General features: G+C 46.1%; 1 protein-coding gene across 1 annotated transcript in view; it reads left to right on the plus strand.

The window, feature by feature from the left end:
* The window catches only part of ATRNL1 (attractin like 1), a 1,127,078-nt gene that overhangs the window by 278,159 nt on the left and 821,715 nt on the right, over positions 1-27,204 (plus strand). Inside the window, exons 9-10 of the mRNA XM_063963337.1 lie at positions 1,405-1,588; positions 23,133-23,287. Coding sequence (XP_063819407.1) covers positions 1,405-1,588; positions 23,133-23,287 — 339 coding nt within the window. The remainder of the gene's footprint in view (positions 1-1,404; positions 1,589-23,132; positions 23,288-27,204) is intronic.

Here is a 27,204-nt window from a genome sequence, read left to right on the forward strand (position 1 = left end):
ACGCTGTTTGCTGTCATAGTTACTGCGGTGCGATGTTACGGTAACTGTAAGACGCTGTTTGCTGCCATAGTTACTGCGGTGCGATGTCACGGTAACTGCAAGACGCTGTTTGCTGCCATAGTTACTGCGGTGCGATGTCACGGTAACTGTAAGACGCTGTTTGCTGCCATAGTTACTGCGGTGTGATGTAACGGTAACTGCGAGACGCTGTTTGCTGCCGTAGTTACTGCGGTGCGATGTTACGGTAACTGTAAGACGCTGTTTGCTGCCATAGTTACTGCGGTGCGATGTCACGGTAACTGCAAGACGCTGTTTGCTGCCATAGTTACTGCGGTGCGATGTTACGGTAACTGTAAGACGCTGTTTGCTGCCATAGTTACTGCGGTGCGATGTCACGGTAACTGTAAGACGCTGTTTGCTGTCATAGTTACTGCGGTGCGATGTAACGGTAACTGGAAGACGCTGTTTGCTGCCATAGTTACTGCGGTGCGATGTTACGGTAACTGGAAGACGCTGTTTGCTGTCATAGTTGCTGCGGTGCGATGTTACGGTAACTGTAAGACGCTGTTTGCTGCCATAGTTAATGCGGTGCGATGTTACGGTAACTGTAAGACGCTGTTTGCTGCCATAGTTACTGCGGTGTGATGTAACGGTAACTGCGAGACGCTGTTTGCTGCCGTAGTTACTGCGGTGTGATGTAACGGTAACTGTAAGACGCTGTTTGCTGCCATAGTTACTGCGGTGCGATGTTACGGTAACTGTAAGACGCTGTTTGCTGCCATAGTTACTGCGGTGCGATGTCACGGTAACTGGAAGACGCTGTTTGCTGTCATAGTTGCTGCGGTGCGATGTTACGGTAACTGTAAGACGCTGTTTGCTGCCATAGTTAATGCGGTGCGATGTAATGCTAACTGCGAGATGATGTCTGCGGTCATAGTTACTGCAGTGTGATGTCACGGTAACTGTGAGACGCAGTCTGCGGCCATAGTTACTGCGGTGCGATGTCACGGTAACTGCGAGACGCTGGAGGGTGCTGCGTCTCTATACGTGCCTGCAGAGTGACAGACTGTATACAAGTACTGTCATTTATCAGCTTCATGTACTCTGGGGAGGAAAGACTTTGCCTAAACAATCCTGTGCTCTGTGCTGTACGTGGCAAATACATCAGTGCATTGCCCCTTTGTAGCTACATCACCGCACGGGAAGACACTTTCCTCAGGGCCGTTCTCCTATCATGGGCCCTGGAGGCTGCTACATGGCAATGTAATATTTTGCTTTTCGGGGTGGGTGGTAGTGAGCGCGGGGAGTGGGGGGGGGGGGGGGTTGGCTGGTGATTGGAAGCCGCCATCTCTAGTGTATAATGCCAGTTTTCCTACTCATCATTGCATTGTGTTTTTTTTCCAGGGTCCAACACGTGGCTGGTTCCGGAGACGCGGGGAGCCATTGTGCAAGGAGGATATGGTCACACCAGTGTCTACGACCCGATCACAAAGTCAGCATACGTGCATGGGGGGTACAAGGCTCTGCCAGGCAACAAGTACGGCCTCGTGGACGACCTCTACCGATATGAAGTCAATACCAAGACCTGGTGAGTATTGGTGCTGCCAGGTGTGCACAATCAGACAGGGAGTTTGGGACGTAACCTCTTGCAGGTGCTGATAGTGGATGCAGCTTTCCCAGTCAGTCAGCTGTCAGCGCGGACAGGCCTGGATAAGAAGCTGCAGAGCGATGGGGCTGCAACCTCCAGCAGGGGTACCACAGCTAGGGGGCGGGTTGGGGAAGAGAATCTTATGGCAAAAAACGGTCATTTCTCGAACCGCGGTTAGAACAGATACATCATTAAACATCTATAGATGCTGTAATACCGCCTGGTGCCACTCTGCACGCCACCATCGGTCGCACCTATTGTAGGTGCAGATGCTCCTTCAGAATGTGGCCTCCTATGTGCAGGATGAAGCATCTGGGTGCGGAAACACGGTAGTGACACGCCCGTAATACGGGGCCATCATCGCGTGTCTTAATAACCAGCCACCGCCCAGGAACGGCCGGTACATTCCCAAGACATCTCTGATTCCGGTGTGTCCCGATCATTACTGCGCCTTTGTGCGCACACTGTTGCAATATTTTGCCGTACGCAGTTGCGACTATATGCTAATATGGGCAGAAGGTAACCTGAGCGTAGGGACGCCTACTGCTATCGCATCATTTCCGTCTGACGGCGTATAATTGCCTATACATCGGTACCATTGATTCAAATCGGAACATGGTAGAATGCCTGTCAAGACGCGCAGGCTGAGCTGCACTCCCAGGAAGCAGAGGCCTCTCTGTGAGATCGCAACTGCTAATTTATGCACACCCAGAAAAGACCGTCTGAACGGTCATGACACGCCTGCGTTTACCCAACCACTCCCCTTCCCACCCCCAAACATTGTCTTCCTGTCACTCACTCTGCGACTAATCCCTCGTTGCGTCCGCAATCAATATTCACTAACTGCGTGTGTGCGCTGCGGCTCAGGCGCAGTAAGGAATCAACGACTGATGTGCGTGCAATAGCCGCCTTACCTCTGAATCAGGTCCACTCGGTGTAGTCAGGCGCCGTAGTAGCTTTTAGGGATTTTCAGTCACGCTCAGTAGTAACTTAGTGACCAGCAGCGCTGCGTGCAGCAGAGACCTCCATCTGTAATATCTGTCTGATTCTTTTATTCACCTGATTACAAGTATCAGGGGTGGTGGCAGTGACCCCTACCCAACATTACGTACAGTGTATATATAGGTGTGGTGGCAGTGACCCCTACCCAACACTACGTACAGTGTATATAAAGGTGTGGCGGCAGTGACCCCTACCCAACATTACGTACAGTGTATATATAGGTATGGTGGCAGTGACCCCTACCCAACACTACGTACAGTGTATATATAGGTGTGGCGGCAGTGACCCCTACCCAACACTACGTACAGTGTATATATAGGTGTGGCGGCAGTGACCCCTACCCAACATTACGTACAGTTTATATATAGGTATGGCGGCAATGACCCCTACCCAACATTACGTACAGTGTATATATAGGTGTGGCGGCAGTGACCCCTACCCAACATTACGTACAGTGTATATATAGGTGTGGCGGCAGTGACCCCTACCCAACATTACGTACAGTGTATATATAGATGTGGTGGCAGTGACCCCTACCCAACATTACGTAAAGTGTATATATAGGTATGGCGGCAATGACCCCTACCCAACATTACGTACAGTGTATATATAGATGTGGCGGCAGTGACCCCTACCCAACATTACGTACAGTGTATATATAGGTGTGGCGGCAGTGAACTCTACCCAACATTACGTACAGTGTATATATAGATGTGATAGCAGTGACCCCTACCCAACATTACGTACAGTGTGTATATAGGTATGGCGGCAGTGACCCCTACCCAACATTACGTACAGTGTATATATAGGTGTGGTGGCAGTGACCCCTACCCAACACTACGTACAGTGTATATATAGGTGTGGCGGCAGTGACCCCTACCCAACATTACGTACAGTGTATATATAGGTATGGCGGCAATGACCCCTACCCAACATTACGTACAGTGTATATATAGGTGTGGCGGCAGTGACCCCTACCCAACATTACGTACAGTGTATATATAGGTGTGGCGGCAGTGACCCCTACCCAACATTACGTACAGTGTATATATAGATGTGGTGGCAGTGACCCCTACCCAACATTACGTACAGTGTATATATAGGTATGGCGGCAATGACCCCTACCCAACATTACGTACAGTGTATATATAGATGTGGCGGCAGTGACCCCTACCCAACATTACGTACAGTGTATATATAGATGTGGCGGCAGTGAACTCTACCCAACATTACGTACAGTGTATATATAGATGTGGCGGCAGTGACTGCTATCCAATATAAAGTACACTGTATATATAGGTGTGGTGGCAGTGACCCCTACCCAACATTATGTACAGTGTATATAAAGGTGTGGGGGCAGGGACTGCTACCCAACATTACAAACACTGTATATATAGGTGTAGCGGCAGTGACTGCTATCCAATATAACGTACAGTGTGTATATAGGTGTGGCGGCAGTGACCCCTACCCAACATTACGTACAGTGTATATATAGGTGTGGCGGCAGTGACCCCTACCCAACATTACGTACAGTGTATATATAGGTGTGGCGGCAGTGACTGCTATCCAATATAACGTGCAGTGTATATATAGGTGTGGCGGCAGTGACTGCTATTCAATAAAACGTACAGTGTATATATAGGTGTGGCGTCAGTGACTGCTATCCAGTATAACATACACTGTATAAATGGGTGCGGCGGCAGTGACAGCTATCCAATATAACGTACAGTGTATATATATATGTGTGGCGGCAGTGACTGCTCCCCAACATTACGTACACTGTATATATAGATGTGGCGGCAGTGACTGCTATCCAATATAAAGTACACTGTATATATAGGTGTGGTGGCAGTGACCCCTACCCAACATTATGTACAGTGTATATAAAGGTGTGGGGGCAGGGACTGCTACCCAACATTACAAACACTGTATATATAGGTGTAGCGGCAGTGACTGCTATCCAATATAACGTACAGTGTGTATATAGGTGTGGCGGCAGTGACCCCTACCCAACATTACGTACAGTGTATATATAGGTGTGGCGGCAGTGACCCCTACCCAACATTACGTACAGTGTATATATAGGTGTGGCGGCAGTGACTGCTATCCAATATAACGTGCAGTGTATATATAGGTGTGGCGGCAGTGACTGCTATTCAATAAAACGTACAGTGTATATATAGGTGTGGCGTCAGTGACTGCTATCCAGTATAACATACACTGTATAAATGGGTGCGGCGGCAGTGACAGCTATCCAATATAACGTACAGTGTATATATATAGGTGTGGCGGCAGTGACTGCTATCCAATATAACGTACCGTGTATATATAGATGTGGCGCAGTGACTGCTATCCAATATAATGTACAGTGTATATATAAGTGTGGTGACAGTGACCCCTACCCAACATTACGTACAGTGTATATATAGGTGTGGCGGCAGGGACTGCTCCCCAACATTACGTACAGTGTATATATAGGTGTGGCGGCAGTGACCCCTACCCAACATTACGTACAGTGTATATATAGGTGTGGCGGCAGTGACCCCTACTCAACATTACGTACAGTGTATATATAGGTGTGGCGGCAGTGACTGCTATCCAATATAACGTACACTGTATATATAGGTGTGGTGGTAGTGACCCCTACCCAACATTACGTACAGTGTATATATAGGTGTGGCGGCAGTGACTGCTACCCAACATTACGTACAGTGTATATATAGGTGTGGCGGCAGTGACCCCCCTACCCAACATTATGTACAGTGTATATATAGGTGTGGCGGCAGTGACTGCTATCCAATATAACATACAGTGTATATATAGGTGTGGCGGCAGTGACCCCCCTACCCAACATTATGTACAGTGTATATATAGGTGTGGCGTCAGTGACTGCTATCCAGTATACCATACACTGTATATATGGGTGTGGCGGCAGTGACTGCTCCCCAACATTACGTACACTGTATATATAGATGTGGCGGCAGTGACTGCTATCCAATATAACGTACCGTGTATATATAGATGTGGCGCAGTGACTGCTATCCAATATAACGTACAGTGTATATATAGGTGTGGTGACAGTGACCCCTACCCAACATTACGTACAGTGTATATATAGGTGTGGCGGCAGTGACTGCTACCCAACATTACGTACAATGTATATATAGGTGTGGTGGCAGTGACCCCCCCTACCCAACATTATGTACAGTGTATATATAGGTGTGGCGGCAGTGACTGCTACCCAACATTACGTACAGTGTATATATAGGTGTGGCGGCAGAGACTGCTACCCAACATTACGTACAGTGTATATATAGGTGTGGCGGCAGTGACCCCCCTACCCAACATTATGTACAGTGTATATATAGGTGTGGCGGCAGTGACTGCTATCCAATATAACATACAGTATATATAGGTGTTGCGGCAGTGACTCCTACCCAACATTACATACAGTGTATATATAGGTGTGGCGGCAGTGACTGCTATCCAATATAACGTACAGTGTATATATAGGTGTGGCGGCAGTGACAGCTATCCAATATAACGTACAGTGTATATATAGGTGTGGCGGCAGTGACAGCTATCCAATATAACGTACAGTGTATATATAGGTGTGGCGGCAGTGACTGCTATTCAATATAATGTACAGTGTATATATAGGTGTGGCGGCAGTGACCCCTATCCAACATCACGTACAGTATATATATAGGTGTGGCGGCAGTGACTGCTATCCAATATAACGTACAGTGTATATATAGGTGTGGCGGCAGTGACTGCTATGCAATATAACGTACCGTGTATATATAGGTGTGGCGGCAGTGACCCCTATCCAACATCACGTACAGTGTATATATAGGTGTGGCGGCAGTGACTGCTATCCAATATAACGTACAGTATATATAGATGTGGCGGCAGTGACTGCTATCCAATATAATGTACAGTGTATATATAGGTGTGGCGGCAGTGACCCCTATCCAACATCACGTACAGTGTATATATAGGTGTGGCGGCAGTGACTGCTATCCAATATAACGTACAGTGTATATATAGATGTGGCGGCAGTGACTGCTATCCAATATAATGTACAGTGTATATATAGGTGTGGCGGCAGTGACCCCTATCCAACATCACGTACAGTGTATATATAGGTGTGGCGGCAGTGACTGCTATCCAATATAACGTACAGTGTATATATAGATGTGGCGGCAGTGACTGCTATCCAATATAACGTACAGTGTATATATAGGTGTGGCGGCAGTGACAGCTATCCAATATAACGTACAGTGTATAATTAGGTGTGGCGGCAGTGACTGCTATCCAATATAACGTACAGTGTATATATAGGTGTGGCGGCAGTGACAGCTATCCAATATAACGTACAGTGTATATATAGGTGTGGCGGCAGTGACAGCTATCCAATATAACGTACAGTGTATATATAGGTGTGGCGGCAGTGACAGCTATCCAATATAACGTACAGTGTATAATTAGGTGTGGCGGCAGTGACTGCTATCCAATATAACATACACTGTATATATGGGTGTGGCGGCAGTGACTGCTATGCAATATAACGTACAGTATATATATATATATATATATATATATATATATATATAGGTGTGGTGGCAGTGACCTCTACCCAACATTACGTACAGTGTATATATAGGTGTGGCGTCAGTGACGACTATCCAATATAACATACAGTGTATATATAGGTGTGGCGGCAGTGACCCCTATCCAACATTACGTACAGTGTATATATAGGTGTGGCGTCAGTGACTGCTATCCAATATAACGTACAGTGTATATATAGGTGTGGTGGCAGTGACTGCTCCCCAACATTACGTACAGTGTATATATATAGGGGTGGCGGCAATGACCCCTACACAACATTACGTACAGTGTATATATAGATATGGCGGCAGTGACTGCTACACAACATTACGTACACTGTATATATAGGTGTTTGGCGTCAGTGACTGCTATCCAATATAACGTACAGTGTATATATAGGTGTGGCGGCAGTGACTGCCATCCAATATAATGTACAGTGTATAATTAGGTGTGGCGGCAGTGACTGCTATTCAATATAACGTACAGTTTATATATAGGTGTGGCGGCAGTGACTGCTATCCAATATAACGTACAGTGTATATATAGGTGTGGCGGCAGTGACTGCTACCCAACATTACGTACACCGTATATATAGGTGTGGCGGCAATGACTGCTATCCAATATAATGTACAGTGTATATATAGGTGTGGCGGCAGTGACTGCTCCCCAACATTACGTACACTGTATATATAGGTGTGGTGGCAGTGACTGCTGTCCAATATATCGTACAGTGTATATATAGGTGTGGCGGCAGTGACCCAAACCCAACATTACGTACAGTGTATATATAGGTGTGGCGGCAGTGACCCAAACCCAACATTACGTACAGTGTATATATAGGTGTGGTGGCAGTGACCCAAACCCAACATTACGTACAGTGTATAATTAGGTGTTGCGGCAGTGACTGCTATTCAATATAACGTACAGTTTATATATAGGTGTGGCGGCAGTGACTGCTACCCAACATTACGTACAGTGTATATATAGGTGTGGCGGCAATGACTGCTATCCAATATAATGTACAGTGTATATATAGGTGTGGCGGCAGTGACCCAAACCCAACATTACGTACAGTGTATAATTAGGTGTTGCGGCAGTGACTGCTATTCAATATAACGTACAGTTTATATATAGGTGTGGCGGCAGTGACTGCTACCCAACATTACGTACAGTGTATATATAGGTGTGGCGGCAATGACTGCTATCCAATATAATGTACAGTGTATATATAGGTGTGGCCGCAGTGACTGCTATTCAATATAACGTACAGTGTATATATAGGTGTGGCGGCAGAGACTGCTATCCAGTATAACGTACAGTGTATATATAGGTGTGGCGGCAGTGACTGCTACCCAACATTACGTACAGTGTATATATAGGTGTGGCGGCAGTGACTGCTATCCAATATAACGTACAGTGTATATATAGGTGTGGCGGCAGTGACTGCTATTCAATATAATGTACAGTGTATATATAGGTGTGGCGGCAGTGACTGCTATCCAATATAACGTACAGTGTATATATAGGTGTGGCGGCAGTGACTGCTACCCAACATTACGTACAGTGTATATATAGGTGTGGCGGCAGTGACTGCTATTCAATATAACGTACAGTGTATATATAGGTGTGGCGGCAGTGACTGCTATCCAATATAACGTACACTGTATATATAGGTCTGGCGGCAGTGACTGCTATTCAATATAACGTACAGTGTATATATAGGTGTGGCGGCAGTGACTGCTATCCAATATAACGTACACTGTATATATAGGTGTGGCGGCAGTGACTGCTATCCAATATAACGTACAGTGTATATATAGGTGTGGCGGCAGTGACTGCTCCCCAACATTACGTACAGTGTATATATAGGGGTGGCGGCAATGACCCCTACACAACATTACGTACAGTGTATATATAGATGTGGCGGCAGTGACTGCTACCCAACATTACGTACACTGTATATATAGGTTTGGCGGCAGTGACTGCTATCCAATATAACGTACAGTGTATATATAGGTGTGGCGGCAGTGACTGCTACCCGACATTACGTACACTGTATATATAGGTGTGGCGGCAGTGACTGCTCCCCAACATTACGTACAGTGTATATATAGGGGTGGCGGCAATGACCCCTACACAACATTACGTACAGTGTATATATAGATGTGGCGGCAATGACCCCTACACAACATTACGTACAGTGTATATATAGATGTGGTGGCAGTGACTGCTATCCAATATAACGAAAACTGTATATATAGGTGTGGCGGCAGTGACTGCTATCCAATATAACGTACAGTGTATATATAGGGGTGGCGGCAATGACCCCTACACAACATTACGTACACTGTATATATAGGTGTGGCGGCAGTGACTGCTATCCAATATAACGTACAGTGTATATATAGGGGTGGCGGCAATGACCCCTACACAACATTACGTACACTGTATATATAGGTGTGGCGGCAGTGACTGCTATCCAATATAACGTACAGTGTATATGTGTATATATAGGTGTGGCGGCAGTGACTGCTACCCAACATTGCGTACACTGTATATATAGGTGTGGCGGCAGTGACTGCTATCCAATATAACGTACAGTGTATATATAGGGGTGGCGGCAATGACCCCTACACAACATTACGTACACTGTATATATAGGTGTGGCGGCAGTGACTGCTATCCAATATAACGTACAGTGTATATGTGTATATATAGGTGTGGCGGCAGTGACTGCTACCCAACATTGCGTACAGTGTATATATAGGTGTGGCGGCAGTGACTGCTACCCAACATTACGTACACTGTATATATAGGTGTGGCGGCAGTGACTGCTATCCAATATAACGTACAGTGTATATATAGGTGTGGTGGCAGTGACAGCTGTCCAATATAACGTACAGTGTATATATATATGTGTGGCGGCAGTGACTGCTATCCAATATAACGTACACTGTATATATAGGTGTGGCGGCAGTGACTGCTATCCAATATAACGTACACTGTATATATAGGTGTGGCGGCAGTGACTGCTATCCAATATAACGTACAGTGTATATATAGGTGTGGCGGCAGTGACTGCTACCCGACATTACGTACACTGTATATAAAGGTGTGGCGGCAGTGACTGCTATCCAATATAATGTACAGTGTATAATTAGGTGTGGCGGCAGTGACTGCTATCCAATATAACGAACACTGTATATATAGGTGTGGCTGCAGTGACTGCTATCCAATATAACGTACAGTGTATATATAGGTGTGGTGGCAGTGACTGCTCCCCAACATTACGTACAGTGTATATATAGGGGTGGCGGCAATGACCCCTACACAACATTACGTACAGTGTATATATAGATGTGGCGGCAGTGACTGCTATCCAATATAACGTACAGTGTATATATAGGTGTGGCGGCAGTGACAGCTATCCAATATAACGTACAGTGTATATATAGGTGTGGCGGCAGTGACTGCTGTCCAATATAATGTACAGTGTATATATAGGTGTGGCGGCAGTGACAGCTATCCAATATAACGTACAGTGTATATATAAGTGTGGCGGCAGTGACTTCTATCCAATATAACGTACAGTGTATATATAGGTGTGGCAGCAGTGACTTCTATCCAATATAACGTACAGTGTATATATAGGTGTGGCAGCAGTGACCCCTACCCAATATTATGTACAGTCTGTATATAGGTGTGGCGGCAGTGACCCCTACCAAATATTATGTACAGTATGTATATAGGGGTGGCGGCAGTGACCCCTACCCAGTATTATGTACAGTATGTATAGAGTGGTGGTGGCAGTGATCCCTACCCAATATTACGTACCGGTATTTATATTGGTGTGGCGGCAGTGACCCCTGCCCAATATTACGTACCGGTATTTATATAGGTGTGGCAGCAGTGACCCTTGCTCAATATTATGTACCGGTATTTATATAGGTGTGTCGCCAGTGACCCCTACCTAATATTATGTACCAGTATTTATATAGGTATGGCGGCAGTGACCCCTACCCAGTATTACGTACCGGTATTTATATAGGTGAGGCAGCAGTGACCCTTACCCAATATTATGTACCGGTATTTATATATGTGCGGCAGCAGTGACCCCTACCCAATATTACGTACCGGCATTTATATAGGTGTGGCGGCAGTGACCCCTACCCAGCTTTATGTACCAGTATTTATATAGGGGTGGTGGCAGTGACCCCTACCCAATATTACGTACCGGTATTTATATAGGTGTGGCGGCAGTGACCCCTACCCAATATTATGTACCGGTATTTATATAGGTGTGGCGGCAGTGACTCCTACCCAGTATTATGTACCGGCATTTATATAGGTGTGGTGGCAGTGACCCCTACCCAGCTTTATGTACCAGTATTTATATAGGGGTGGCGGCAGTGACCCCTACCCAATATTACGTACCGGTATTTATATAGGTGTGTCGCCAGTGACCCCTACCCAGCTTTATGTTCCAGTATTTATATAGGGGTGGCGGCAGTGACCCCTACCCAATATTACGTACTGGTATTTATATAGGTGTGTCGCCAGTGACCCCTACCCAGCTTTATGTACCAGTATTTATATAGGGGTGGTGGCAGTGACCCCTACCCAGTATTATGTAGCGGTATTTATATAGGGGTGGTGGCAGTGACCCCTACCCAGTATTATGTACCGGTATTTATATAGGTGTGGCGGCAGTGACCCCTACCCAGTATTATGTACCGGCATTTATATAGGTGTGGTGGCAGTGACCCCTACCCAGCTTTATGTACCAGTATTTATATAGGGGTGGCGGCAGTCACCCCTACCCAATATTATGTACCGGTATTTATATAGGGGTGGTGGCAGTGACCCCTACCCAGTATTATGTAGCGGTATTTATATAGGGGTGGTGGCAGTGACCCCTACCCAGTATTATGTACCGGTATTTATATAGGTGTGGCGGCAGTGACCCCTACCCAGTATTATGTACCGGCATTTATATAGGTGTGGTGGCAGTGACCCCTACCCAGCTTTATGTACCAGTATTTATATAGGGGTGGCGGCAGTGACCCCTACCCAATATTATGTATCGGTATTTATATAGGGGTGGCGGCAGTGACCCCTACCCAGTATTATGTAGCGGTATTTATATAGGGGTGGCGGCAGTGACCCCTACCCAGTATTATGTACCGGTATTTATATAGGTGTGGCAGCAGTGACCCCTACCCAATATTATGTACCAGTATTTATATAGGTGTGGCGGCAGTGACCCCTACCCAGTATTATGTACCGGTATTTATGTAGGTGTGGCAGCAGTGACCCCTACCTAATATTATGTACCGGTATTTATATAGGTGTGTCGCCAGTGACCCCTATCTAATATCATGTACCGGTATTTATATAGGTGTGGCGGCAGTGACCTCTAGCTAGTATTATGTACCGGTATTTATATAGGGGTGGCGGCAGTGACCCCTACCCAATATTACGTACCGGTATTTATATAGGTGTGGCATCAGTGACCCCTACCCAGTATTATGTAGCGGTTTTTATATAGGGGTGGCGGCAGTGACCCTTACCCAATATAACATACCGGTATTTATATAGGTGTGGCGGCAGTGACTCCTACCTAATATTATGTACCGGTATTTATATAGGTGTGGCGGCAGTGACCCCTACCCAATATTATGTACCGGTTTTTATATAGGGGTGGGGCAGTGACCTTCTACCCAATATTACGTACCGGTATTTATATAGGTGTGGCAGCAGTGACCCCTACCCAATATTACGTACAGGTATTTATATAGGTGTGGCGGCAGTGACTCCTACCTAATATTATGTACAGTATGTATATAGGTGTGGTGGCAGTGACCCCTACCCAATATTATGTAGCGGTATTTATATAGGTGTGGCAGCAGTGACTCCTACCTAATATTATGTACAGTATGTATATAGGTGTGGCAGCAGTGACCCCTACCTAATATTATGTACAGTATGTATATAGGTGTGGCGGCAGTGACCCCTAACTAATATTATGTACAGTATGTATATAGGTGTGGCGGCAGTGACCCCTAACTAATATTATGTACAGTATGTATATAGGTGTGGCAGCAGTGACCCCTACCTAATATTATGTAGCGGTATTTATATATAGGTGTGGCTGCAGTGACCCCTACCTTATATTATGTACAGTATGTATATAGATGGGGCAGCAGTGACCCCTACCTTACATTATGTACAGTATGTATATAGGTGCGGCAGCAGTGACCCATACCTAATATTATGTACAGTATGTATATAGGTGTGGCGGCAGTGACCCCTACCTAATATTATGTACAGTATGTAAATAGGTGTGGCAGCAGTGACTCTTACCTTATATTATGTACAGTATGTATATAGGTGAGGCGACAGTGACCCCTACCTTATATTATGTACAGTATGTATATAGGTGTGGCAGCAGTGACCCCTACCTTATATTATGTACAGTATGTATATAGGTGTGGCGGCAGTGACCCCTACCTTATATTTTGTACAGTATGCATATAGGTGTGGCAGCAGTGACCCCTACCTTATATTATGTACAGTATATATATAGGTGTGGCAGCAGTGCTAATATTATGTACAGTATGTATATATGTGTAGCAGCAGTGACCCCTACCTTATATTATGTACAGTATGTATATAGGTGTGGCAACAGTGACCCCTACCTTATATTATGTACAGTATGTATATAGGTGTGGCGGCAGTGACCCCTATCTTATATTATGTACAGTATGTATATAGGTGTGGCGGCAGTGACCCCTACCTTATATTATGTACAGTATGTATATAGGTGTGGCGGCAGTGACCCCTACCTTGTATTATGTACAGTATGTATATAGGTGTGGCGGCGGTGACCCCTACCTTATATTATGTACAGTATGTATATAGGTGTGGCGGCGGTGACCCCTATCTTATATTATGTACAGTATGTATATAGGTGTGGCGGCAGTGACCCCTACCTAATATTATGTACAGTATGTATATAGGTGTGGCGGCAGTGACCCCTACCTTATATTATGTACAGTATGTATATAGGTGTGGCGGCAGTGACCCCTACCTTATATTATGTACAGTATGTATATAGGTGTGGCGGCAGTGACTCCTACCTTATATTATGTACAGTATGTATATAGGTGTGGCGGCAGTGACCCCTACCTTATATTATGTACAGTATGTATATAGGTGTGGCAACGGTGACCCCTACCTAATATTATGTACAGTATGTATATAGGTGTGGCAACGGTGACCCCTACCTAATTATGTACAGTATGTATATAGGTGTGGAGGCAGTGACCCCTACCTTATATTATGTACAGTATGTATATAGGTGTGGCAGCAGTGACCCCTACCTTATATTATGTACAGTATGTGTATAGGTGTGGCAGTAGTGACCCCTACCCAATATTATGTACAGTATGTATATAGGTGTGGCAGCAGTGACCCCTACCTAATATTATGTACAGTATGTATATGAGTGTGGCAACGGTGACCCCTACCTTATATTATGTACAGTTTGTGTATAGGTGTGGCGGCAGTGACCCCTACGTTATATTATGTACAGTATGTGTATAGGTGTGGCGGCAGTGACCCCTACCTAATATTATGTGCAGTATGTATATAGGTGTGGCAGTAGTGACCCCTACGTTATATTATGTACAGTATGTGTATAGGTGTGGCGGCAGTGACCCCTACCTAATATTATGTGCAGTATGTATATAGGTGTGGCAGTAGTGACCCCTACCCAGTATTATGTACCGGTATTTCCATAGGGGTAATGCAGTGACCCCTGCACTGAGGGCTCAGACATACAGGTGATTGTGATTCTGCGGTTGCAGCAGCTGCAATACCTGTGAAATAGAGAACGCCGGGAGTAAATGGGGCGTACTGCACATTGCTCAGAATAAGCGTGCATGGAAAAGTTGTGTGTTTTGTAGAAAGCGCTGTGTTCGTGCTCCGCCTGTGCGGCGTATGTGCCTGGCTTGCCGATCGCCATCGTCTGGTATTAGCGCCTACAGCACTCTATACTCTTTTACTACCAGGTATATATACACATACTGTAAATAACACCAGTATTATTATTACTTTCATTGTCTCCACTGTCACAGTGAATGAAGGTACGTGACCCCGGCCCAGGTGTACGAGCCACGCACTGTCTCCTCTCAGTCATCACAGGGTTAATTGTTAAAGCGCCACCTGCGTGTGTGTGACATTTGCCTTGGCAGGCTGGTGTGTGGATGGTGTGTACAATAGGCTGCAGAGTAATAAAGACTACACAAACACTGTATCTGCGCCGCTGACCCGGCCCCTTATGGGACAAGCAGCGAGCGGAGCGTCCACAGCGCACATTGACCTTTCTCTTCCCAACGCCTCCGAGCTGTCTGGCGATTAAGCTCCGTCTCTGGGAACTTTCTCTCTCACTGGGTTAATCTGTGCCGGGAGTAACGCTGAGCTCTCCACCTGACCAGGATGGCGTGCAGGAAACGTTATGCAATGTGCGCGTTGTGCTGACCCCACACATTCTCACATAAATGCCACTCGCTGGTGGCAACTTGGCAACGCAGGCGGATAACTTTCTGTTTCTTTCCCGAAATCAGAGATGAATGGTAATGTTACTCAACTGTGACTCCGGCGCTTCTCCGGATATTACAGGCGATAGGCCTAAAAGAGCCATTTATACACACGGATTATTTCCTCCCTTCTGTAATATCTCCCAATAAAGGAATATGTGCATTAGTCTGTCCCAGTGAGCCTTCTACACACGTTATTACAGCGCTGCCTGATCATTAGCGTTCTCCGTTTCTCATGAAGAAAACTGCATTTTCTCTTACGTTCCATTTAGTACCATGGGGAATAGACGGGTCCACTAGGAGCCATGGGCACTTTAAGAATTTGATAGTGTGGGCTGGCTCCTCCCTCTATGCCCCTCCTACCAGACTCAGTTTAAAATATGTGCCCGGAGGAGCCGGTCACGCTTACGGAAGCTCCTGAAGAGTTTTCTGCATTTATTTTATATGTTTGTTATTTTCAGGCAAGTCTGGATGGCACCAGCCTGCCTGTTTCGTGGGACTTAGGAGGGGGGGACGGCCCAATCTCCCAAAGGGTAAATGGCCCCGTTCCCCGCTGACAGGACACTTTCTCCTGAGGGAACTATTCGCAAGCCCCACCACGGGGAGCGTACATTCCCGCAGCACGCCGCCACCCCTGACAGAGCCTGAAGAAAGAAGTGGTGAGTACTAAGCCGGCGTCCCAGCTAGCGTGGCACCGGCCATTATGGTTGCATGAGGGTACGGAGACGCACGGCTTCTAACCGGGGTGGAATGCGTCTCCAGACACAGTACACCGCTGCGTCTCAGTACACTGTACACAGTACCCACACTGGCAAAAACAACCTCAAAATGGTTTTCTTTCCATTTTATGCACCAGATTACCTCAGCCAGTATAAAAAAAGCGGGAAGACCGTGCGCCATTGAGGGGGCGGGGCCTTCACTATGAGCGGATCCAGCAGATCACCAGCTCCATTTTCTCTCTGCAGTGAACACAGACGCTGACAGACAGGGACGCGCAGCTCCTCCGGTGTGACTCCAGTTTACCTCAGCGGTACCAGGGGGTCACAGCAGGGGGGAGCGATTATTAGTGTACTAAATCCCCTATCAGGTAACTTAGTCTGCTTCCCGGCTAAGCTTGGCATTAGCGATAAGGGCGCGGTGGGATCTGACTCCAAATAACTCTGTGTCTCCCTGAAGAGCTCTTTGTGGGTTAATTGTGCTTAACCTTTTCCTGTGTGTGTGTGTGCTGTCACATTTACATTATGTCAGGCAAAGAGTGTGTTTCCTGTACAGCGGAGTGTTCCTCTTCACCAGTGGCGTCACTACTGGGTACTCAGGGCAGTACAACTTCCCAGAATAGCGGGGCTGAGCCGGAGTGGGTTAATTCCCTTAAAGGAATGATCTCAAATATTTCTACAAAACTATCCCGCAATGAGAAAGAGACGCAATACTTTAGACAGACTGTGGATGAGTTTATGAATAGAGACTCAATCCCCAAAACAGTGTCTCAATCCCCTCCCATTTGTCCGCAAAAACGATCTCTGGCCCATATGCTGCAGTCTGACTCTGCCGCTGAGGGGTCAGACATGGAGGAGGGTGAGGTGGATATGGAAGTGGTGGAATGTTACTCTGTCACAGGGAATAGAGGCTCTTATAGAGGCTATCAGAGATGTTCTGCATATTCCTGATAAGGTGTCAGAGGAGTGTGAGGAATCTTATTTTAATGTAAAAAAGAAGTCCTCAGTCACTTTTCCTGCGTCAAAGAAATTGAATACCCTGTTTGAAGAACCGTGGGTTAATCCTGATAAGAAATTTCAAATCCCTAAAAGGTTGCTCTCATCTTTTCCTTTTCCTCTGGAGGATAGGAAAAAATGGGAAAACCCACCGATAGTGGACGCATCAGACTCCAGGCTGTCACGAAAATTTGTATTGCTTGTCCCTGGTGCAGCCTCCCTAAAAGACTCCTTGACAAAGCCACTAGCTGCTGAAACGCGTTGGGCACCTGTCATTACGTCACAGACTTTAACTGTACTTCAAGCTTCCCTCCCCGGCCGGAGAAGGGGGAGTTTTAACACAAATTATTGCAAGCTTCCCTCCCCGGACGGTTCGGTACGACCAATTCTGAACCTCAAGTCCTTGAACCCTTTCTTAAGAGTGTTCAAGTTCAAGATGGAGTCTCTGAGAGCAGTGATCTCAGGTCTGGAGGAAGGGGAATTCCTAGTGTTTCTGGATATCAAAGATGTGTACCTTCACATTCCGATCTGGCTGCCTCATCAGACTTATATACAGTTTGCACTGCGGACTGTCCCTATCAGTTTCAGGCCCTGCCATTTGGTCTCTCCACGGCACCGAGGGTGTTCACCAAAGTGATGGCAGAGATGATGTTTATTCTCCGCAAGCAGGGAGTGAGCATAATTCCGTACCTGGACGATCTTCTGATAAAGGTGCCATCCAGGGAGAAGTTGCTGGACAGCATTGGCCTCTCAACCAAACTTCTCCAGGATCACAGGTGGATTCTGAACCTTCCGAAATCTCACCTAGAGCCAACAGTGAGGCTCCCATTCCTGGGAATGAGACTGGACACGGAATCGCAGAAAGTGTTCTTTCCATTGGAAAAGGCATTGGTAATCCAGTTGATGGTTCGGGATGTCTTGAAGCCAACCCGGATATTGGTGCATCTATGCATTCGCCTTCTGGGGAAAATGGTGGCATCTTACGAGGCGCTTCAATACGGAAGGTTTCACACAAGACCCTTCCAGCTCGATCTGTTGGACAAATGGTCCGAATCACATCTTCACATGCACCAGAGGATTCGTCTGTCGCCAAAAGCCAGGATCTCCCTTCTGTGGTGGCTACAGATCTCTCACCTCGTCGAGGGTCGGAGGTTCGGAATTCAGGACTGGATCTTGTTAACCACGGACGCAAGCCTCCGAGGTTGGGGAGCAGTCACCCAGGGGGTGCAGTTTCAAGGAAGATGGTCAAGTCAGAAAGTCATCCTTCCAATCAACATTCTGGAACTTAGGGCCATATACAACTTCCTTCTGCAAGCCTCTTATCTGCTTCAGGATCGGGCCATTGAAGTCCAATCGGACAATGTGACGGCAGTGATGTACATAAACCGACAGGGCGGAATGAAAAGCAGAGTTCAGAAAATGTCAGAGGTGTCAAGAATTCTCCTCTGGGCAGATAAAAACCGCTGTGGCGTTGTCAGCAGTCTTCATTTCGGGAGTAGACAACTGGGAAGCAGACTTCCTCAGCAGACACGACCTGCACCCGGGGGAGTGGGGCCTTCACCCGGAAGTGTTCAGGTTCTTGACACCTCGGTGTGATATCCACAAATCGACATGATGGCTTCTCGTCTCAACAAGAACCTCAAGCGGTATTGTTCCAGGTCGAGAGACCCACAGGTAGTCTCGGTAGACGCTCTGACGACTCTATGGGTCTAGCAGATGGTGTACGTGTTTCCTCCACTTCCTCTGATCCCAAGAATTCTCAAAAGAATAAAAAGGGAAAGGGTTCAAGCAATACTCATTGCTCCGGACTAGCCAAGAAGGGCCTGGTACGTGGATCTTCTGGAGATGCTCCTCGAGGATCTGTGGCCTCTACGTGAGGATCTTCTACAACAGGGTCCGTTCATCTATCAGGACTTACTGCGGCTGCGTTTGATGGCATGGAAGTTGAACGGCTGATTCTAGCCAGAAGAGGGATCCCTAATAAAGTTATCCCGACTATGATCCAAGCCAGGAAGGGGGTAACGTCTAAACATTACCACCGTATTTGGAAGAAATACGTCTTTTGGTGTGAGAGCAGAACTTATTCTGCGGTGGAATTCCACCTGGGATGTTTGCTGCTTTTTCTGCAGGCAGGGGTGGATGTGGGCTTCGTCTGGGCTCCATAAAAGTCCAGATTTCGGCCTTGTCCATTTTCTTTCAAAAACAATTGGCTTCTCTCCCTAAGGTCCAGACGTTTTTGAAAGGTGTCCGCGCATCCAATCTCCTTTTGTGCACCCATGGCACCTTGGGATCTCAATTTGGTGCTTCAGTTCCTCCAATCGGACTGGTTTTAACCATTACAGGTGGTGAACATAAAATATCTTACGTGGAAGACCATCACACTATTGGCATTGGCTTCAGCAAGACGTGTGTTGGAGCTGGGTGCTTTGTCTCACAAAAGCCCCTATTTAATTTTCCATGAGGACAGAGCTGAACTCAGAACTCGTCAGCAATTTCTTCCTAAAGTGGTGTCTGCGTTTCATATCAACCAACCTATTGTGGTTCCGGTTATCACCAACACTTCCACTACTTCAAAGTCTTTGGATGTTGTGAGGGCTTTGAAGGTATACGTGAAGAGGACAGCTCGTCACAGAAAATCTGACTCGCTGTTCATTCTATATGATCCCAATAAAATTGCACGCTGGATCAGGCTCACTATCCAGCATGCTTATTCCACGGCAGGCTTGCCGGTTCCAAAATCTGTACAGACCCACTCTACTAGGTCGGTGGATTCGTCCTGGGTGGCTGCCCGGGGTGTCTCTGCTTTACAGCTCTGCCGAGCAGCTAGCTACTTGGTCAGGTTCGAACACGTTTGCTAAGTTCTACAAGTTCGATACTTTGGCCTCTGGGGACCTTCAGTTTGGTCAATCAGTTCTGAAGGGACCTCAGCACTCTCCCACCCGGTTTGGGTGCTTTGGTACTTCCCCATGGTACTAAATGGACCCCAGTATCCTCTAGGATGTAAGCGCAAATAAGATTTCAAATACGTACCGGTAAATCCTTTTCTCGTAGTCCGTAGAGGATACTGGACGTCCGCCCGGTGCTTCGTTCTTCCTGCACTGGTACTTGGTTAAGTAATGTTGGTTCAGCTGTTGCTGTTTAAAGTTGAGTTAGCATAGCTTTCCTCTTGTTGTGTGTTCTGGTTCGGAATCTCACCTCTATTTTTATCTATCCTTCTCTCAAAGTATGTCTGTCTCCTCGGGCACAGTTTCCTAGACTGAGTCTGGTAGGAGGAGCATAGAGGGAGGAGCCAGCGCACACTATCAAATTCTTAAAGTGCCCATGGCTCCTAGTGGACCCGTCTATACCCCATGGTACTAAATTCATTCCTAGTATCCTCTATGGACTACGAGGAAAGGATTTACCGATAGGTAATTAAAATCCAATTATTTTGCTGTAGGTAAGCAATTAATAATTCTATATATAGCGAATTACTTGTGAGTCAGTCTGTCTTCTAGGACTGTGGCCTGTTGTATAGAATTACAGCCAGCAGGAGATATGTGTATATATATATATATATATATATATATATGTATATGCAATCATTTGGTCACCATTTAATGCGCTTCCTCCAGTACACGGCCTGGTTCCTGTGCCGCATGTTTATTCTTAGTGATCTGTATAATGTATGACAGCCACAGGGTAAGGATTAAGCAAATATATTTTCACGGAAAGAGCGGCGCCGGCCGTGGGTACTTTGCCCTTTGCTGTGAGAACTGACCCATTTATTAACTCGGTGTAAACCCATATTGATTTTTCATATCTGTATCTGTGTATTCAGTGACCTTCTCTTGGCGGGTGGAGGGGGGGGAGATAGGTTTCTGTGTCCTGTACAGCGTCCCTCCATGCTGTCAGGATATAAACCATCTGCTCTTCTGCTACCTGCAATAAAAGGATGACGTTACATGATGTGAAATCCCTGGACCAGACTATAGCATCCGCTAGTAGATGTATAACACGCTTCAACTGAAATTCCACTGAGTATATATCTGTAGAGTTGGGAATAATCTGTTTCTAAACTGTGGTTCTAGCTGATACGTGTCATCATAATGATGTGGCCCCTCCCCCAGGTGACGTCATAACATTTTACTGATGTGATCCCTCCATCACATGACATCATAACGCTGTAACATTGATGTCCCCTCCCTCACCTGCCCCATGACATCATAACCCTGAAACATTGGTGTTCCCTCCCTCACCTTCCCCATGACATCATAACGCTGTAACATTGATGTTCCCTCCCTCACCTTCCCCATGACATCATAACGCTGTAACATTGATGTTCCCTCCCTCACCTTCCCCATGACATCATAATGCTGTAACATTGATGTCCCCTCCCTCACCTGCCCCATGACATCATAACCCTGAAACATTGGTGTTCCCTCCCTCACCTTCCCCATGACATCATAACCCTGAAACATTGGTGTTCCCTCCCTCACCTTCCCCATGACATCATAACGCTGTAACATTGGTGTTCCCTCCCTCACCTTCCCCATGACATCATAACGCTGTAACATTGATGTCCCCTCCCTCACCTGCCCCATGACATCATAACCCTGAAAGATTGGTGTTCCCTCCCTCACCTTCCCCATGACATCATAACGCTGTAACATTGATGTCCCTCCCTCACCTGACACATGACATCATAACACTGTAACATTGATGTTCCCTCCCTCACCTGCCTCATGACATCATAACGCTGTAACATTGATGTCCCTTGCTTTACCTGACCTATGTCATCATATCTCTGTAACATTGGTATCCCCTTCCTCACCTGACACATGACATCATAACGCTGTAACATTGATGCCCCTCCTTCACCTGACACATGACATCATAACACTGTAACATTGATGTCCCCTTCCTCACCTGACCCATGACATCATAATGCTGTAACATTGATGTCCCCTCCCTCACCTGACCCATGACATCATAATGCTGTAACATTGATGTCCCCTCCCTCACCTGACCCATGACATCATAATTCTGTAACATTGATGTCCCCTCCCTCACCTGACCCATGACATCATAAACACTGTACCATTGATGCCCCTCCCTCACCTGCCCCATGACATCATAACACTGTAACATTGATGCCCCTCCCTCACCTGCCCCATGACATCATAACACTGTACCATTGATGCCCCTCTCTCACCTGCCCCATGACATCATAACGCTGTAACATTGATGCCCCCTCCTTCACCTGCCCCATGACATCATAACGCTGTAACATTGATGCCCCTCCCTCACCTGCCCCATGACATCATAACACTGTACCATTGATGCCCCTCCCTCACCTGCCCCATGACATCATAACGCTGTAACATTGATGCCCCCTCCTTCACCTGCCCCATGACATCATAACGCTGTAATATTGATGCCCCTCCCTCACCTGCCCCATGACATCATAACTCTGTCATACTGTTGTGTTTAGTTCCCCTTCGCGGGTGTGCCCGCAGCAGCGGCCTGTTCTGCGGCGTACATGAGACATTACAGTCTGTTCTCTGTGTTTTCCAGGACGATCCTGAAGGAGAGCGGTCTGTCGCGGTACCTGCACTCCGCCGTGCTGATCAGCGGTGCCATGCTGGTGTTTGGCGGCAACACTCATAACGACACGTCTCTGAGCAATGGTGCCAAATGCTTTTCTGCCGACTTCCTGGCCTATGACATCGGTGAGTCGCCGGTCTGTGTTTTGTATGAAGACGAGCGCATGCATTGCCTGCTGACAGGGGCTTATTACCTGTGAGAGGGAACAATTACTGCTCCGCTGTCTGAGCCGTCCTGCACACGCTGATTAGGCCCCCGGAACGTGGGGCATGGTTGTGTGATGGACAGCACCGCTAACAAGGTTTTGTGTTTCATTACTGAATGCATTCAGCCGCTTTGTAGAACTTCTGATGCCGCGGTTAGGACTGATCTCCGTTTGCTCCGTGCTAACGAGACGCAAGAGCTGACAATCTACTGTATCTGAGGGGAGGCTGGTGGACTGTGGTTGTCAAGCGTCAGTAAATGTACTGACACTAGAGTTTCAGTAACTATGACATCATACGTATGTGGTTTATTTGATACTAAATCCTAGTATCCGCAGATTGAACTGGATTACACGTGTCATTAGCGTGTTATTATAACCAGTTCCGTGTCCTTACAATGTTTCCTTTTTTATTTTTCATGTAATTAGAGTCCATCAATTATCAGTAAAAATTCTAATAATAATAATATTTATAATTATAATAATAATAATAATAATACTGTTCAGTGAGTAATAGTGGGAATGGTTTGCCCCATTGAGGGCTGCAGCGGAGGTTGCGGCCCCTTTATCGACGCAGCGGCACACCGACGCACACTGTATCCATTTAGTAGCTCCAAGCAAGTAGCCAAACAAATGACTTAGAACCTGACACATCACTGAGGCACGAGGCACTAGGCTCACGGTTAGTTTTAGGCTGTGTGACCTTTGCAACGATGGATCTAGCACTTATACAGGGTAGCAGTTGATTTACCGACGCACACAATACCGACGGTCGTAATCCCGGCAACCATTGAATGACGAGCAAAATATTGACACGGTCAAAATACCGACATTCATTATGCCGACACGTTCAAAATGCCGACATGTGTTTTTAAGGATTTTTTGCCCAAAAACACACTCTTGTTCATACTTTACCATCCCAGTCGACACCCGAGGGGGAATATAATAGTGTGCCGAGCGCAGCGAGCCACCGTGACCAAAGCATGGCAAGCGCAGCGGTACACTTAGACGGTGTCCATGTCGACCTATGTCGACATTGACACCAAAAAACCCAGAAAAACTCATCTGTATTTTCACATATCTGCATTTCAAATGTCGGTATTCTCACTGCATTTTGAACATGTCGGCATAATGAATTTTGACTGTAGGTCAATGGCTGTCGAGATTACGACTGTCAGTACTGTATCCGTCGGTAAATCATACTGAACCCCTTACACACATACAGTATGTACAGGTCAGAAGTGACAGGTTGTGTAAATGGAATAAGATACCGGAGTCGAACGCCTTCCCTGCACAAACTCCGTAAGAGCTTCAAGCTGTAAATTCTGCGGTAACCTGCCATGAAATGGTTGCAATTAGCGCTTAATTGGCCACTTCTCAGCGCGAACAATACGCCCCATAATCCTCTTGTATTTAGATAGGGCTGTACTAGATGTGTGAGAGTAGAAGTGACAAGGAGCTGCTTGATTTCAGTGATTGGAGATTATTTATTGATATAAAATTATCCGGCACTCAGCCTGCGCCGTACGCACCGATCTTCTGTCTTCTGCGGATAAAAGCATCGCCGCGTTTCACATTTTAGCTTTGGGGTTTTGTGCTACTGTACAATTTCATTGTCTCCTTCTAGAGCTTTCCGCTGTGCTGAGAGGGTGTAATAACTGTATTTAGCTAGCACTCCATTGCTGTAAAGGGACGGCTGATTAACTGAGGGGCAGCGAGGGGGGAACTGGCTGCTGGAGATGGCGTTCGCCGTCCTTTCCGTAAATGAAAATATACTCTGTAAAAGGCCCCATTCTCCTACAAGTGCATTTGTATTTTCCCCTGAATGAAACAAATCAATTGCAAATCCTTAGATAATGGACCATTTAATTCCATTAGCTCCGCGGTTGGGTTTGCAAGGCTCGGACCTGTTTGAATGTCTCCATTTGTCCGGTACTGAGCACATCTCCCTCTGGCACCTATCACCCATGAGCCGAATACAATGCGGCATTATTGTGTTCCCTAATGACGCCATTTCCCCCCGTCCATTGTCTGTGTGAAAGTAGGGACTTATTTACCTGTCTTGTTACATATACTTCACCATATGTGCAGTCATTGTGTAATCTCAGAGGACCTGACAGAAGCAGGAAATATTTATTGCCTCTAGTCGTTAGTAGTACTTTTTTGTGTAATTATTTTTAGTTAGTCCTAAAGAACAGAGTTGCGTCGTATTAACTAGTCGTGAACTAGTTGGAAAAAAAGACATACTGTATTCAACCTTCTGTGAACAGGGTGCAAAAATAGCGATAGCCACGCTAAACCGCCGTCACTGCGCAAACTGGCAATGTCGCAACTTCAGCTACACGAAGCGTGAACTTGCTCGTAGTATTTTTTTTAAACAAATTGTAGGAGTTTAAATCTTGCTGGATGCACCGAAGGTTAAAGCCAATAAGACTGGGTCACAGCAAACGGGAAACAAATTAATATAGCTTTCATTCTACAAGGAATAAGTGTTTACAGATGACATCCAGGTATTGTATCTTGTGAAGGGAGAATGACACATTGCTACACTGCTACTCTTACTGCGAAGAACCCTCTACATTAATACAGCTTTCATTCTAGTCTGAATCTCTGTTCACAAATGACATCCATATAATTATTACATCCATATAATTATTATGTATTGTATCCTGTGAAGTGAGAATTACACATTACCACACTGTTACTACTCTTACTGTGGAGAACACTTTCCATTCTTGTACTGTTTCTAGGAACTAATTAATACAGCTTTCAGTCTAGCCTGAATCAGTATTCACAAATGTCATCAATTTAATGTACTTGAGTATTGTATCTAATCTTGTGAATGAAAACTGTCACATTTGCACACGGTTACTCCTCTAACTGTGAAGAACACTTTCCATACCTGAACGGTATCTAGGAATGCCCTCTTGACCTTTATAAAGTCTTCTTTACTAGAATAAATCAGTAGCATGCGCACACACTGCTGGTTTGCAGAAAGAATCTTATTTCTTGGTAAATTTACCTTTATACTGTGACTATCATCCTTCCTGTCCATTTTATGCCTTGTCCCAAACGATAAGATGGCTACAATGGGACACATCCGACAGACTTCACTAATATACTGTATGATTAAATATCATATAGACGTCATCCGAGCTCACCAACAACAACTGTCTCAGACTCATAATAAGTTTCTCATATTATATTTCTGACATAGATGTTTCTGTATCAGTCACCTATATTATCAGCCTGTATGTGGTGTATATACTGTATATTACACATTAATGAGACATTTGCTATTGATCCTTCTACTTATGGAGGATGATGAAATAGATCAATAGTTTATTTACTGCTATGCTATGAGCCATTTATCAATCTGGCAACACAGTGCTACACCGGGATAGGCAACCTTGGTCTCTCCCGCTGCCATCCTACATGTTCCAGGCGTTATGCCAGCTGTCATATGATAGGCACAGAGCCCTGTGCAGTAGTGTACAATATGTGAGGTTCCTCCTCCGTCCATGTGCTGCCGTCGGCAGGTGACTGCAGTCTGACCGGAAGGCCCCGACGGTGTGTGATAATACTGAAGGTGACCTTCTCGTCTGGCCGGGAACTGGCCACACAGCGTGCACCAAATAATGTTCCAGCAACAGATGTCTGCTTCAGATGGACAGGGGGGAGTCTGCCAGACGCATCTACATTGTGAAGCCTGTGATTGATGTACAAGATAAAATAATGACTAGGTCACGGCCCCGTGCTCCTCTGCAAGATGGTCCTGTCTTCTTATTTACAGATAAAAGAGAGTTTTCCAAAAAAGGATAATATCACAAAATGCATAAG

The sequence above is a fragment of the Pseudophryne corroboree genome, chromosome 3, assembly GCF_028390025.1.
Source record: "Pseudophryne corroboree isolate aPseCor3 chromosome 3, aPseCor3.hap2, whole genome shotgun sequence".
NCBI lineage: Eukaryota > Metazoa > Chordata > Amphibia > Anura > Myobatrachidae > Pseudophryne > Pseudophryne corroboree.